A 15,077-nucleotide genomic window follows, 5' to 3' on the forward strand; every position below is an offset into this window, starting at 1 on the left:
AATGCCCATGCGAAGGCCATGTTTCCAGGGGTGTGACAGCAGAGAGGCTCTGGGCCGATGAAGGCCGTGGCCTGGCCCATGTGGAGCTGCTTTAAAGGTGTCAGATGAGACCAAGGAACGTCGGTCCCAACCCTGACCCTGATCGCTGAGTTATGAGTTCAGCTCATCTTTGATGTGAGGCCCAGACAATCCCTGTTCCACCTGTTCCACCAGTCCTGCTCATTCTGTCTCTCACCTCCACTTCATTCTGCTGGTTCATCTGTTTCATCAGCAGACAACGACCATTCCAGTGCCTTCAATTTCACTTCTCTTAACAAACATTAGAATTATAAAGTCTACTGAAATTGTTTTATTGGCTCATACTAAATTTTTAAACAGTGGAACAAGTCAGAGTTGTCACAGCAAGACGGTCCTGGGTTCAATTCCAACACCAGCCAATGTCTGTGTGGAGTTTGCATGTTCTCTCGGGGTTTTCCGGATTACTCCCACTGTAATAGGTTAATTTGTTCATCTAAATTAGGGTAATGTGACAGTGACTGTTTAGTCGTCTCTATATGTCACCTTTTAATGAAGTGCTGACATGTCCAGGGTGAACCCCGCCTTCACCCAAAACATACCTGGATAGTTTGTACCCTTACGACCCTCTCGAGGATAAAGTGGTTCAGAAAATGAATGAATTAATAATTTCTTTTTAAAAAAACAAAAAACGACTGACTGAGGGCTTTACTAACATGTTGTTTATTTCCTCAATAGTTAGGATTAATTAGTATTTAACTGATAGTTAATGTTTGTGTAATCTTTTATTCAGTAACTAGCGTTAACTTACAGTTAACAGTCAACTAATGTGGTTATCACTGACTCAATAATTAACTTGAAGTTCATTAACAATAATGAGCTTAGTCGTTGTTTACCACTGGTGTTCATATCAACATATTTACTGATATTATTAATGCATTATTTACATTAAGTACATTCGTTAATTCAGTAACAAACAATGGCTAAGTGTTTATTTCAATAATTAGTACTAGTTAAAGTATATGTTCCTGACTAATATTTATACATTTGATGGGAGATATCATGTAACATGTTCCTTGTCCATTCTTCAAACTTATGTATTATTTCTGGTAACAAGCAAGAGACCAGTAGACAACACCTCATAACCTGACGTATGGGTTTGTTTGTTCTTTATTTCATTTAAGTCTGTAAATTATTGTGCCTTTATGCACTATAAATATTACTTAACATAATTGATCATGTCCCCAAGTCACATAAGGAAGCAGAACACACATATATAATCATTATTAACCATTTATTAATGTAACTTCAACCCATTCCCCAATAAGGTAGTTCCAGGTTGGTCCGAAGATGGTGCTTAAAAAAAGACGGTACCATGGAGGATTTAAACCGCTCTCTTACCCCTGTGAACAAACTGAGGACTCAGTAGGGCCATTCTCATTACAAAACCATGAGCACCATGAGCACCCACCCCACCCCTTAACCTCAACTGGTCAAAGCAGATGACAATCCTCCCAGAGTTTTCCTTCCCACTGTGTCCCAAGTGTTTGCTCCTGGAGGATTGTGTTGGGTGTCATGAGATAACTTTTGTCATGATTTGGTGCTCTATAAAGTAAAACTTGATTTGATTTTTTGGTTTGATCTCAACAACTGCTTAGTCGTGTACATTCTGTTCAGAGTTAGTACAATACCTAATGTTGGAGTGACATGTGAATGTTCTCACCAGTGTAGACTTATATTATGACCTGATGATGTAGGCTCTGTGCTGACACTATAATAGGAACCAGCATTAGAACCAGAACCAGAACCAGGACCTGGTTAATGAACAAGTTCATGTATTGGAAATGGGATATGTAACATATTGTTAATTAATCAGTGTCACTGATGAAGTCACTGATTGGAGGGATGAACAAATAAATGTTTGACAATTACCTTCAAATGAACAATACTGTCAGCATAAATGAACAGTGAAGGGTTCTGTGTGTGGATTTTAGTAGCATTGGGTGGAGTATAGCAAATTGCAACCACCTGAATACCCTTAACCTCACCTGTCCCTCAGTGGCTGTGGAAAATGCATCCATACAATAGTATAACAGTGGAGTTTTAGTCAACCATGGGAATGTGGAGGTATAAAATGAGTCCACTGAGGCAGGGAAGAGGAGCCTCACTTTCTTACAGTCACAAACCACTCACTGTAAGGTAAACAAATAGGACCAATGGCCCTGCATTTCATGTTTTATCAAGAATCAATAACAACTTGAATTTGTGAGGTTGTCAGGTTCTGGTGTTATGTTAGAGTCCTGTGGTCTTGATGCAGGAGATCACTTTCCCAATAGAAACATGCAGTGCCATCGTAAGCACTCTACACCCTACTTCTCACTGACAGGCAGCCTTTTTGCACTGGTTTTTAGGTTTTTGGGTTTTTTTTTCAGTGTTGTGTTTTATTTTCCAGTACTTTCACTGGAGGAAAACTCAAAAAAGTAAATGAAAGTCCATATATAACTTCTTGTCAGTGGTCAATAGTAACTATATTGATATCTCTAACCATTTCCGTGTTGTAAGCCATCAAAATACGGACCATTAGTAAAGGCAGATTTTTTATATTTTAAAAAAAACTGGTCAAAAATTCAATATCAAAATATTCCAAAATTGGTAACAAACTTTGTTGGCATTGTCCAAAGGAAGCTACATAAAATATTTGAATTTAATCCAACCAGTAGATTTGTCAGAGAAGATGTTTGAAGAAATTGCTAACGAAAACTACAACGACAACAAAGACGGCAAAGACAAAAGTGAAGATAAGACAAGACAAAGACAATGGACACAGTGCCTTTACAGTTGCCCATGGCTGGTGAGCCTAAACAACACAACATATTATTCATGCACAAATATAAAATACATATCACTTGTATTATTCACACATTTAAAATATGCTGAATATTATGTTCCATTTATGAAATAAGATCCCCTAAAGCTACACACTGGACCTTTAATGTGCCAGAACTGTTAGAACTCTAATATACATTAATTCTTCTGTAAAAGACACATTCTTGGTGTCTTCCTTGAAATCTTATTACTTTTTTTCTGTTGGGAAACTGGGACAATATGCCAACCTCATTTATTGCTTTTTGAGTCAAAACTAGTTTATTATTGCTTGGCACAAACACATATAATTTGTGACCCTATTGGTGTTTTTGTTGTGCACCCTGACAGTATACTGTCCAGTATCAACGCCTCTGAGGCTAATGTGGAGCAAGGTCAGCAGCTTGAATCAGGGAAAGTCTGTGTGATTGCATGAGCTATGTTTTCATATTCTGAATTCTTTCATGTAATGAACCCATGCAGATTTGAGAATGACTTTCATAAGATGTTAAACATTACCCACCTACCCGCCTACCCAAACTGTAAAAGGGTTGTGCGAAGTACGGTAGTAAAATATAACCACCCTGTGACCTGTGTGGAGGAATGAAGAACTCCGGCACTGACTAAAAGCATGGTGACCATATCTATTACCAGATCAGCCTAAAACACAAAGCAGAGCAGGTTTCCTCTGGGAACCCGGCATGTGTCCTGGTACCAGGGCAGCCGTATACTGGGGTTCCTGGAGGACCTGGTCCTGCTCCATTTACAGCTGGCATGTCCATCCATGTTAGGACACACAACATGACAACATAAAGATACACTGACCTCCCCTCTGCTCCTCCTTTTCTCTGACCTCCTCTCTCCTCTTCTTTTTTCAGTTCTAATACCTGCACTGCAACTCACAATGTTAACAGTTTGAATTAATTTTAATCAACTGTTTTTAGCTTTTATTTTAACTGTTTCTTATTCTTGTTTTAATTTCTTTATTTATTTTTATCCTTTCTACACTTTACTTTTGATTAATGTTTTATTCTCTATGATTTTAATATAATTTTATGTGTTTCTATGCCAAATACATGTTACTGACTTGACTTCTTCCCCAGAGTCTCTGTGTTTTATCGCCTCACAGGTTTTCCCTGGATCGTCTTTGGATCTGCTACTATGATTCTGCCTCTCTCCTGCCTTCCTCGTCATCACACATCACACATAACAGCTGCAGTAGTAGTATATCCACTCTTAGCACTTGTATTTAGAGTAGTAGTATTAGCAGTTATGGAGCTTTGTTCTAGTTATTGGTAGTTATATAGCAACAGCTGTTCTAGTTTTTAGCTTACCGGCTGACAGGCCATAAGCTATTGTCGTCATGCGGCGTCCGTCATCGTCGTCTGACATCTGTTGTCCTTCGTCTGTTACAAAAATTTCAATCGTCTTCTTCTCCAAAACTACAATTCCTATTGACTTCAAACTTGGTATACAGTTTCTTTATGATGATGTCAACAAAAGTTAGTGAAATTATTTGGATCCAGATCTGATTCTGGATTTGGTGCGACTTTGAAAAATTTCTCCATTATAAGAGATAGGAAGTGGATCGATGCAATAACTCAGTAAATATAACTGATATCAAGTTGAAATTTCTACAGTACAGCCCTGATGGGGAGATGACCAAAACATAATGGCCACATGCTGATCAGGATCTTCTTCTGGGTCCAGGAATTTACGGAAAATTTAACATGGGGCCTTATGAGGAAAAAATTTCAATCATCTTCTTCTCCGAAACTACAGTTCTGATTGACTTCAAACTTGGTATACAGCTTCTTTATGATGATGTCAACACAAGGTATTAAAATTATTTCGATCCAGATCTGATTTTGGATTTGGTGTGACTTTGACAAATTTTCCCATTATAACAGATAGGAAGTGGATTGATACAATAAATCAGTATCAATGATATCAAGTTGGAATTAGAATTTTTACAGCTCTGATTGGAATATGACCAAAACATGGGCTATTTCTGTAATATAATAAATACACAGAACTAGGTGATAATAAATGGCATTTGGATACATTTCCCAAAGCTTTTAATTTGGCCGGTAAGCTACAGGGCCATTGGTCCTATTTTCAACAGCTGTAGTGCAGTTTGCTGTGCATCCATGTGTCTCCCCCTATTTCTCCCCTTCTTCCCCCTCCCCCCGTCTCTCTCTCTCTCTCTCTCTCTCTCTCTCTCTCTCTCTCTCCTCTCTCTCTCTCATCTCTCTCTCTCTCTCTCTCTCTCTCTCTCTCTCTCTCTCTCTCTCTCTCTCTCTCTCTCTCTCTCCTCTCTCTCTCTCTCTCCTCTCTCTCTCTCTCTCTCTCTCTCTCTCTCTCTCTCTCTCTCTCTCTCTCTCTTCCTTTAACCCTCTCTCTTTAACCCCAACAGGTCAAGACAGATGACCATCCTACAGAATTGGGGTCTGCTCGAGGTTTCTGTTTATTAAAAGTAAGTTCTCCCTCCCCGCTGTCACCAAGTGTTTGCTCCTGGAAGATTCTGTCGGGTGTCTGTTAATTGGCTTAAGAGTCTGGTTTGGACCAGCTCTAAATGTAAAGTGTTATGAGATAACTTTTGTTATGATGTGACTTTATATAAATAAAATTTGATTTGATTTGTTGTAAGATTCATGTGCTTTGATGCTTTGGCTGGTTCCACATCTGTGTTGTTAAAGTGATGTGAAGCCTCAATTTAAATGAAAAAAAAAAAAAAACCTGCTTCCTGATGACACACTTTTGCACATAACAATTATAGAGACAGAGATAGACTCACATTATTATCACAAAATTATTATTTTTTTAATCATAGGGCTGCAAGAGCAAAATCTGAGGGAAAAACACAAGAATTGGACAATACACCTTCCCTCTGCAGTTCTCTTGTCTCAGTCCAAACTGAAACATGATGTTTTTTCATGCTGTTATGGAAAAGTGGTTTCTCTTTTTCACGCTTCCATCTTGACACAGAATAAAGCAATAGTCACGTCCAGGTCAAGGATTGGAGATTAAAGCTGTCAATCACATATGTAACCTTGTACCTGTCTGAAAACATCTGTGCTTGGACTTAAAAACAATGGAAAAAGGTAGATGTCTAAATACACTGAATGGTCATCACAGAATTTTTTGCCCAATGAAACTAAAAACCATCAGCCCTGCAGCTGTAAGTTCAGTGTGTGATATTTAGTGACATCAAGCTGTGATGTTGCAGGTTGACAAGATTGAAAGCAGGTATTTTCTTTTATTAAACTGACTGTGTAGCTGTTAATAAAAGCTCAGAGTAAATTCAAAGGTTATCATATTAGAACAGAGAAAACTGAAGCAGAAATGGCTTTGTCATTGGTTGAACATGAAAAAAGCATCTACAACTGTGACCACTGCCAAACTACATTGAAAATGAACAGTTTGAGACAAATATTCCAGGACTAAACCTATATGAAATGACATGATGTCAGATTTATGTGTCTTGGTCCATTTGACTTACAGTCTAGACCAGGACTACAAACAGTACTCCATGAATTCAGTTTTAATTACAGCAGAGGCTCAGACTCAAATATGACAAATAAATACAAGACAACAACAATGTTTGTCCTTGTGTTTACTTACTGATTTACAAAAAAAGTTAAAATTTCAAAGCAATATACGGTATATTAACCAGAAACACAAGTGTATTTTTTCTCCTCACATCTGCATTACATGACTTGACATTTTCTCATTCTGAAAATTAAAGACAGTTTGATGACGATGAAGGTTGCACCTACTTTGTTCATTTTCATGTAAAGGTATGATATCCAGGGTATATTATATTCAAAATAAATTGAATATAATATACCAGCAAAAAGAAATTAAATAAGTATTCATTTAACAGTGTTTTCCTTGTAACGTGAGAAAACATCTCAAACATTATTTTCTGATTTAATGACCAGTTTAAAACATTTCTTAGAAGATGACATTGCATTGATGAAACTACATATTACATAATAGTATGTTATGTGACAGGTTAACACTCCATGAGTCATGATTTGGTAAAATTATTTTTTAATGAAGTATATTTTGAATTCGAATCAATAGGGAAGTCATAGAGGTTTAACTCTGTATTCACAGTTTACTTTCCATTTAAACTATAATACTGTATATAAAACTATCACATGTAATGTACATAACTCATTAAAGCAAACTGGCAAAGATGTATGGAAATGTACAATTATGTCGTTTTCTCCTGGTAAATAAATAAAAATAAATACATTTTCAGTTCTCTGAAATAATCTCATTAATTCGTAATTTGATATCAATGTGACATCATTGGTATTATCTTCTTAATTTGATATCATAAAAAAGAAAATATATTGCATAACATAATTTAATGTTTTTACGAAGACTAACAACAGGCAGTTTTTTTTTTTTTTTTTTATCACAGCCATTTTATTGAAAATATTCACCAGTAGTTCTTCAAAAGTACGTTAAGAACTAATTTAGTTCCACTGTCACATGTGATTTAAAGGATTTAAAAGCATTTTACGCGAGAACACAAGCGTAATTAGATAAAATAACGCAAAAAATAATTGAATGAATTGTGGTTTGACTGTGTCATCCAATGAAAAACCTTCTGGAGACACTGAAATTCTCCAAAACAGATGAGTTTCCGTTGCTTTTGGGGAAAACGCGGCCTTGTTTCAGCTGTGACTCCGACGACGGGTCCGTCCTGCCCATTACTGGACCCGCTCGGATCTGGCTCCCCCCTCCGCTCCACAAACCCCTCCCATCACACTCCCAAAACTATTTAGCATCTGAAACTTGGGTAACGTTTCCAAAAAAACTTCAGGAAAAAACTTCCTCTCAGAGGAAAATCGTGCCAACCACCGGGCTCTGGGTTGAACGCAGCCTCTTCGAACCGAACGGTCCAACAGTGACATCCTTCTGGTTTTACTCTCTCATCCTCCGTCGGATATTTAACCTTTTTTCTTTTTAATTTTATAACCACGGCTTCAAAGGTGGACAGCGTTCTTTCCTCCCTGTCCCTACATTTCTTCAAGAAAGAAATGGAAGAGGGCTCCGGTTCGCCGGTGTCCCCTGTGGATAGTCTGGTGACCAGCGAGGAGGAGCTGGACCGGCAGCACAAACGCTTCTCCAGGAAGAGGAGAGTCAGTAAAAAGTCCAGCGAAGACAACAGCAGCAGCAGCGGTAGCCCGGGGCCCGGCGTCAAACGGGCCAAAAAGCCGAGCCCAAGCAGCAACCAGTCCTACGAGGAGCTGCAGAACCAGCGGGTCCTGGCCAACGTCCGGGAGCGGCAGCGGACGCAGAGCCTCAACGAGGCCTTTGCATCGCTGCGCAAAATCATTCCCACGCTGCCGTCAGACAAACTCAGCAAGATCCAGACGCTGAAACTGGCCTCCAGGTACATAGACTTTCTTTGTCAGGTGCTGCAGAGCGACGAGATGGACAATAAGATGTCCAGCTGCAGCTACGTAGCGCACGAAAGACTGAGTTACGCCTTCTCCGTGTGGAGGATGGAGGGCGCGTGGTCCATGTCAGCATCTCACTAGCAGCGGAGAGATGCACTTCCGATGCCGACGCGGTGGGTACCACAAAACACACACACACCGATTCAGACGCACAGAAGTCGTCATTAAAGCCAAACATTTGTCTTACACTGGCGGTTTACGTCATCACGTACACGACAGAATGACAGGAAATGTGCGGAGTTTCCCCTTAGATAATAATGATGACATTATTTCAAGCAGTTGGATCTTTGGGCTTACACAGAAAATCCAAAAAGTCTGGAATGAAAACACACAGAAGCGTCGAGTTCCTCAAGCGTGTGCGTCTGTCGCGTGTTTGAGCGCCGGACTGTGCGCGTGTCCGGACGCGTCAGGATCAGAGTCCTCAGTCAGAGACGCAGAGGCACGAGGACATCCACCAGAACAACAGCTTACGCACACAGGACCTGCCTAAAACCTCCGAAACTTAATTATTAACCATTTATTAATGTAAACCTGGATTTGTAAAGAAAAGAAAAGAAAAGAGAAAAGAGGGGTTTTATTTCAGGGAAATTGGGACAAACAGTAGTTAAAGTTAATAGTAATATTAAAACTATCAGCTAATAGTAAAACAAATGATAGTCTTTTAACAGTTTCACACATAGGCACAGGTTTACTAACAAATTAAAAGGGTTGCACTCGACCCTTTCCATTCCATCCAAAGGACAGCTGTAGAGTGGTGGAAGTCTGCAGTGTACGTCTGTTGTGTACTGTAGTGTAGTGTAGTGTAGTGTGTGCCACCGCGTGTGTAATTTCTATCCACATCAGAGCTGTTTCCTGTGCGCACACCGCAGAAATGGAATGGGGGAAGCTCGGGTGGACATGACAAAGCTGGAGCCTGTATTAACACACGTGTTTGCAGGTTTCTGTTTCTTTCTATCTCGGGCATCGTTCCCATAAATGACATAACAACTTAGTGATGGACTCTGTGTGACCTTCAATGTGAATATGTCACATTAAAAACTCAAACGACAAAACTTACAGGAACAAAAAGCTGGTTTGGGTGTTTTAATGACTCTATTGAAGACGGAGGCTTCATCTAAAAATGAATAGGAGCTGTTTTTGATTTGGTTTTCACGGCTCTGACATTTACAGACGGCCCGGTCTTATTGTAGCGTGCTTTAAAGAAACACAACAAATTTGAAGGTTGCATTTTCACTTCTTCTAAAGAGCCCTTTTAATTAGGAGCTTTTGATTGTCCACCGTGGAATGGAAGGAAAATAACTAAGTAGTGTTAAGACAGACTTTAATGCGCTTCTGTGGCCTCACATTCGCCTCTTTCGGATTTAGAAATACAACATTTCGAGACGTTAAACAGTCAGTGCACGAGGAATAAATAATGACCCTGTGTGTGAATTAAATAAGAAAAAAATACCACACTGCTGTAAGGACTGCAGCGAAATGAAAAGAAAACGCAGGTGTTTTTCAGCATTTCTCCAGAGCTACATTCAAATACAATACTGTTCTGTTGCCATATGGTTTTACTCAGCTCAGCGGATAATAATTGATTCATTAATGACTTCCCACGTGTGAAGAGAGAAAGAAAGAAAGAAAGAAAGAAAGAAAGAAAGAAAGAAAGAAAAATCAGAAGCCTTTCACTTCAAAAGGCCAAACTCGCCGTCCGTCATGTCTAAAACCCGCTCATTTTCTATTTGTGTGTGTAAAATGCATCCATTTAATTCACCTCTTCGCTTTCCGTTCCAGACTGTTTACTTCTACCAAGTATGAAGAACCAAAGGGACTAAACCCACCGACCTCAATCACTGGGCGCCACGGAGACACAAAGGCACGCCACCCCACGTCTCACACAGACCGTCGGGGAGAGTGTGTGCGCGTGGATTCAGATTCATCAAGCTCTGTTTTTTCACTGACTGTGTGTCTGAGGCAGAGGAAAGAGGAAATAAACCCCACGGAGAGTCCTGCCATGTACAGGCCAAAGGTGCATATGTGTATTAAAGCCATCTTCTACCCTTTACAGGGGAGATATATGTAAATGTACAAATATATATATATATATATATATATATATATATATATATATATATATATATATATATATATATATATATGTTGTTTCCAAAGACTTTATAGAAAAGTATAAATGTTCTAAATGAATGCATATTGTACATACATGTGTAAGTACGTCTATAGCCTGAGAGGGACCAATGCAATTTAGACTCATTCGCTGCATGGATTTATTTTCACCGACTTTGTTTATCAAGTCTCCAAACTCCGTCCATTGTACATTTTTTGGCTTATTTATTAATTAAAAAACGTATTTTTTAACTAAAGTTTGATTTTTAGAACATTTATTGTGTATAGCGTTTTACCAGCAGTGCTCAGGTCAGATTTATGGGTAATTTACAAATCCATTCCTCTTACACAGTAACTTTTGCGATTTATTTACTCATATTTTTTTTTTCTAAAATTAGTCATATGACATGAACTTTCGCACCTTCCTCAAAAGCCTGTAATTCCACTGAGACCAGGGTCAGGACACAGGTTATTTTTCTGGATTTCTGGTGCAAACTGAAACAGAAGCATCAACTCCTACTGTTTTTTTTTTGTTTTTTTTTACAGGTTTATATATATATATATATATATATATATATATATATATATATATATATATATATATGTATATACACACACTAATCTTGCTGGTTTTATCATGGAGTTCCATTTTTTTTCTGGAGAACATATATATATATATATATATCTATATATATACACACACACATATATATATATATATATATATATATAGGATACTTGTACTTTTTCTATTAATTTTCACTCCTCACCTTCAAAAATAACTACAATTAGAACTAGACCTTTTGTAGGTGTGACCATTTATTTATTTATTTTGTTTTGTTTTTAATTATTATTATTTATTTATAAATTCAGGTATGAACAGTGAAAAGTAAGTTTTCAGCTGTCTACGTCTTGTTTTAATCTTGGGATACTTGTCATGAGGTTCAACCCCATTTAGTCCAGTTTATCAGTTGTGCTTTTCAGGTGTAAAATGTTTTAAAACATATCTCAAGGTAAAAGTTATTTTTATTTTAAGACAGTTCATTCACTCAATCACCTAAAATATTTATTACTCTTCTTCAGATCCTAGGCCTAACAGGGTGAGATTTTAATGGAATTCATAGGAATAATTTTAATAGGCTGGATCACAAATGGATTTTTTCCTTCTGCTATCATGTCTATCTTTTTATTTATTCATAATTTTACATTTTGGGCAGTACATGTTCCTAAAGTTTCACTACATTGATTATTATAATTTTTTCCCAACTCTTTGGAAGTTGATATGTTATCAGATAATATGAGGGACCCTGTGCTTATGTTAAAACAATATGTCTGACTGTCTGCGTTAGGGAGAGGAAACGTATTTTTTACTGCTGGGTGTGAGAATGAGCTGTGTTTTCACCTCTGCTGCTCTGTTATGGAAAGAAAACGACCATTAAAAATATGGCTTCATTAACAGAGCAGAGAATCAGTGCCAAATTCAGGCATATAAAATGCTTGTCGGCTTAAATAAGCAGAAATCCTGTGAAATGGCGATGCCTTGGGCTCTTTAATGAGCAGGAGCCCCAGATAAGGACAACAGGCATTAACGCAGGCCTGGGTTTCCTTTGACTGGTTCCCTCTTTCTCTTAAAACATGAAAGTGTTTACATGTCGTTTTCCCAGACATGGTTCGATAGAATCTAAACAGTGAAAGAGCTCATTGTTAACTGGAGCTACGAGTGGAAATGCTCAACTGATTGTGAGGCTGTTTTCAGCTCGGTGGCGCCGTGGCTCCTCCACCGTTTCACTCTGACATTACACCTCAGAAAGCCCAACCAATATATATTAGCACAAGAAAAACTACCAGGAGCCTTCCATCTTAACTCAAGTATCATTTATTATTTAAAATTGGTTGAAATAGATGAAATGTCTCACTTTGGTCATGAATTCTGCAGGTAATAGGTAGGAAAACTGTAATAGAACAAACATCTTATCTGTGGGAGACAGTGCACAAAAACAGAAAGACATGACTGGGTTTTTTCCAGACGAACCTTCACCTCTGTAGGAATATTTCCATTCCAGAACATAAATAGAAGCCACAGTGGTCACTGTACTCCTGTGTCCTCTCATCCACACGTAAATATGTTTGTCACTGGTTTAAATGTCAGTGTTGATTGGTGATTACAAGGAGCGATTTTTCAGGACTCAGTTTAGTAAAAACCTGCATGATTTATACCTTAAACTTTAAGTCAGAGGACCAACATGACTCATAATCATCAGTGGATCAGTGGAAATGTGATGATGGGATATAGTGATTGAAGTCTGTGTTCCTATATGATCTAATTCACCTACTTTAGGCATATTTTAACAACTCATGAGGTGAATGGCTTCATAAGTAAATCTTCATAATAACTAAAAGTAAGAAGTGTAAATATTTGTGTATTTACATTTTCAAGGCTTAGTTTTGATGTATTTGAGGGGAACCATTTATCATTTTTAATTGTATCATTGCAAACTTTACAACATCAAGACTGATTTCATCCTCAATTGATGGAACAATACACTTGGAAATAACATTCCCTTAGTCAATCCATCAGTGGATATCACACATGGCAATGTACCAAGACAAAAACAAAGTGAAAGACACAAGATCAGTGTAACAGATGGAACCGGACCAAACGCAGAATATTGAGTGTTGAATATTGTGGCATTTATGTTCATTATTTTTGGTTGGTTGGATGTAATTGGATGGTTTAATGGTCTTCACATTATATTAATATGACATGACCTTCTTTCCCTTTGCATAAATAGTCACAAGAAACATCCTTCAGGGCTGGTTTTGGACTTTTATACCTTATGGACATTTCAGAAGCTGGACTTTTTCACTTTTACTGTAGTGAAGCCATTGTTGTTGTGCACAAATATCAGTGCTTGTGCTGGAGTAAAGAGCATGTGGACTGTTTCTACCTCTGGTAATGACTTGCTATAGATGAAATAGGGTCACCTTGTGCCGTCCCTTTTGTCATGGTGGTCTGCAATGCTGTTGGACGGCCCTTCCTACCTCAGCCCGTTTATCCGTTGGAGCCCGTTTGATACCTGCTCATTATCTCGAGCCCTCACAGCTGAGCAGTGCAGAACCACCCGGGGCCACAGCTCCGGCGCTGCCAGAGATCCAGATGTTTCCGTAAATCAGACGGAAAAAGCTACAAAACTTTAATTTGCAGTAAAAAGGGAATAAAGTAAAGGTTTACACTCTTGTGTGCCTCTAACAGTATTCTGTGTTGGTCTGGTTGAGTAAAAAAGCCTAAGGTTATCCCAGACCACGTTGGAGGCTGATGTCGGCTTCACTCAACTTCCTCTGTTGGCAAAGCTTAAAGTCAGCTGTGTACGCCGCCACCAAGAAGACCCACAATGCGTCAGACGCCAAGCATTAGTCACACTTAAACATTCCTCAACACTCACGCTTTGTTTGATTTTTTTCCCCTTTTTCTCTCATTGTGAAGTTGGGATCTAACATACTGATTATGCATCAAGGATTCTTTCATTATGAAATTATAGTCTGCACAGCTCTTTAAATACTTTGTACACTGTTGTCCATAATGTTTTCAGACATATTCATCTTTTTATTCCTATTTCTACACATCAGTAGTGACCTTTGACCTGGTTCACTGATTTCTGTGATGGGGGGGGGGGGGTGTGACTCAAACGCTCAGTGTAACAGGTTTACATTCTTTATTAAAGGGCTTAAACTTTGAAACAGAACTCAGAAATCTTCTTCTCCAGGAATTTTAACTTAGGCTCAAAAACCAGAAATCTTCAGCTTTAAACTCAGTACCAGATCTCAGGAGTCACCTTCTCAGAAACATTAATGTAGGCTTGAAACACAGGCATCTTCACTTACAAAACCTCAAGCTGACTTGATGGGGCAGGTGAACAGGCTTGAAGTTTCCCTCCTTAGTGCAAGCCACAATCAGACACAGGTGGAGAGACTGAGCTGTTTATAAGGGTTTGATAAATGGCTGATGAGCTGCAGGTGTGAAACAGGTGCAGGTGAGCTGAGGGAGGGTGAGCAGGGATGATGTGGATCATGACAGATCACATCCAGTTATACTTTATCAATGATAAACCACAGCCACCTCCGTAGAAGCAAAGAGGTAAAATCATTTATTACAACTTTTTGGGAAACAGTGTACTTATTATGTCAGACTTCTTGTCTACTATTTCTAAAAAAGCTTTCATTCATTCATTCAACTTTCATGTCCAAACCTGTGCAAGGCCTCGTCATTCAGGGCCTCCTGTACATGAGAGCAAACATCAAGTATCAGGAATTAGTTTAATCCAGATTTGAAATTTTATTATTTCAGTTTTTGTAAATGCATTATATTAAGTGGTTATTTTTCATATTCATCCATCCTTCCATCTTTGTCCGCTTATCTGGGTCCGGGTCGCAGTGGTATCAGCTTTTATATTCAGACTGGAGATTCATTAAACAATAAAAGGTCCACTGATCTGGGTTCCACAGTGTAGGAGGATTCAAGAGTATCTACCTGAATGAATGGAAAACAATAGTCACATTTCTATTCACATTCATGTAAAATCACAACAAATGAAACTAAGTACTTTGGTGAAT

General features: G+C 38.4%; 1 protein-coding gene across 1 annotated transcript; it reads left to right on the plus strand.

The window, feature by feature from the left end:
• The first annotated feature begins 7,686 nt into the window (after window positions 1–7,686).
• On the plus strand, window positions 7,687–10,443 carry twist2. Its single transcript, XM_030124426.1, has 2 exons — window positions 7,687–8,470; window positions 10,137–10,443. Exon 1 carries the CDS (start codon window positions 7,935–7,937, stop codon window positions 8,436–8,438), a length of 504 nt encoding a protein of 167 aa, XP_029980286.1. The 5' UTR covers window positions 7,687–7,934; the 3' UTR covers window positions 8,439–8,470; window positions 10,137–10,443.
• Window positions 10,444–15,077: the final 4,634 nt, after the last annotated feature.

The sequence above is a fragment of the Sphaeramia orbicularis genome, chromosome 21 (genome assembly GCF_902148855.1).
Source record: "Sphaeramia orbicularis chromosome 21, fSphaOr1.1, whole genome shotgun sequence".
In the NCBI taxonomy this organism is placed as follows: domain Eukaryota; kingdom Metazoa; phylum Chordata; class Actinopteri; order Kurtiformes; family Apogonidae; genus Sphaeramia; species Sphaeramia orbicularis.

Bases quoted from the DNA above. Each gene is read 5' to 3' on its own strand.
- twist2 (XM_030124426.1), top strand. From the start codon at position 7,935: ATGGAAGAGGGCTCCGGTTCGCCGGTGTCCCCTGTGGATAGTCTGGTG.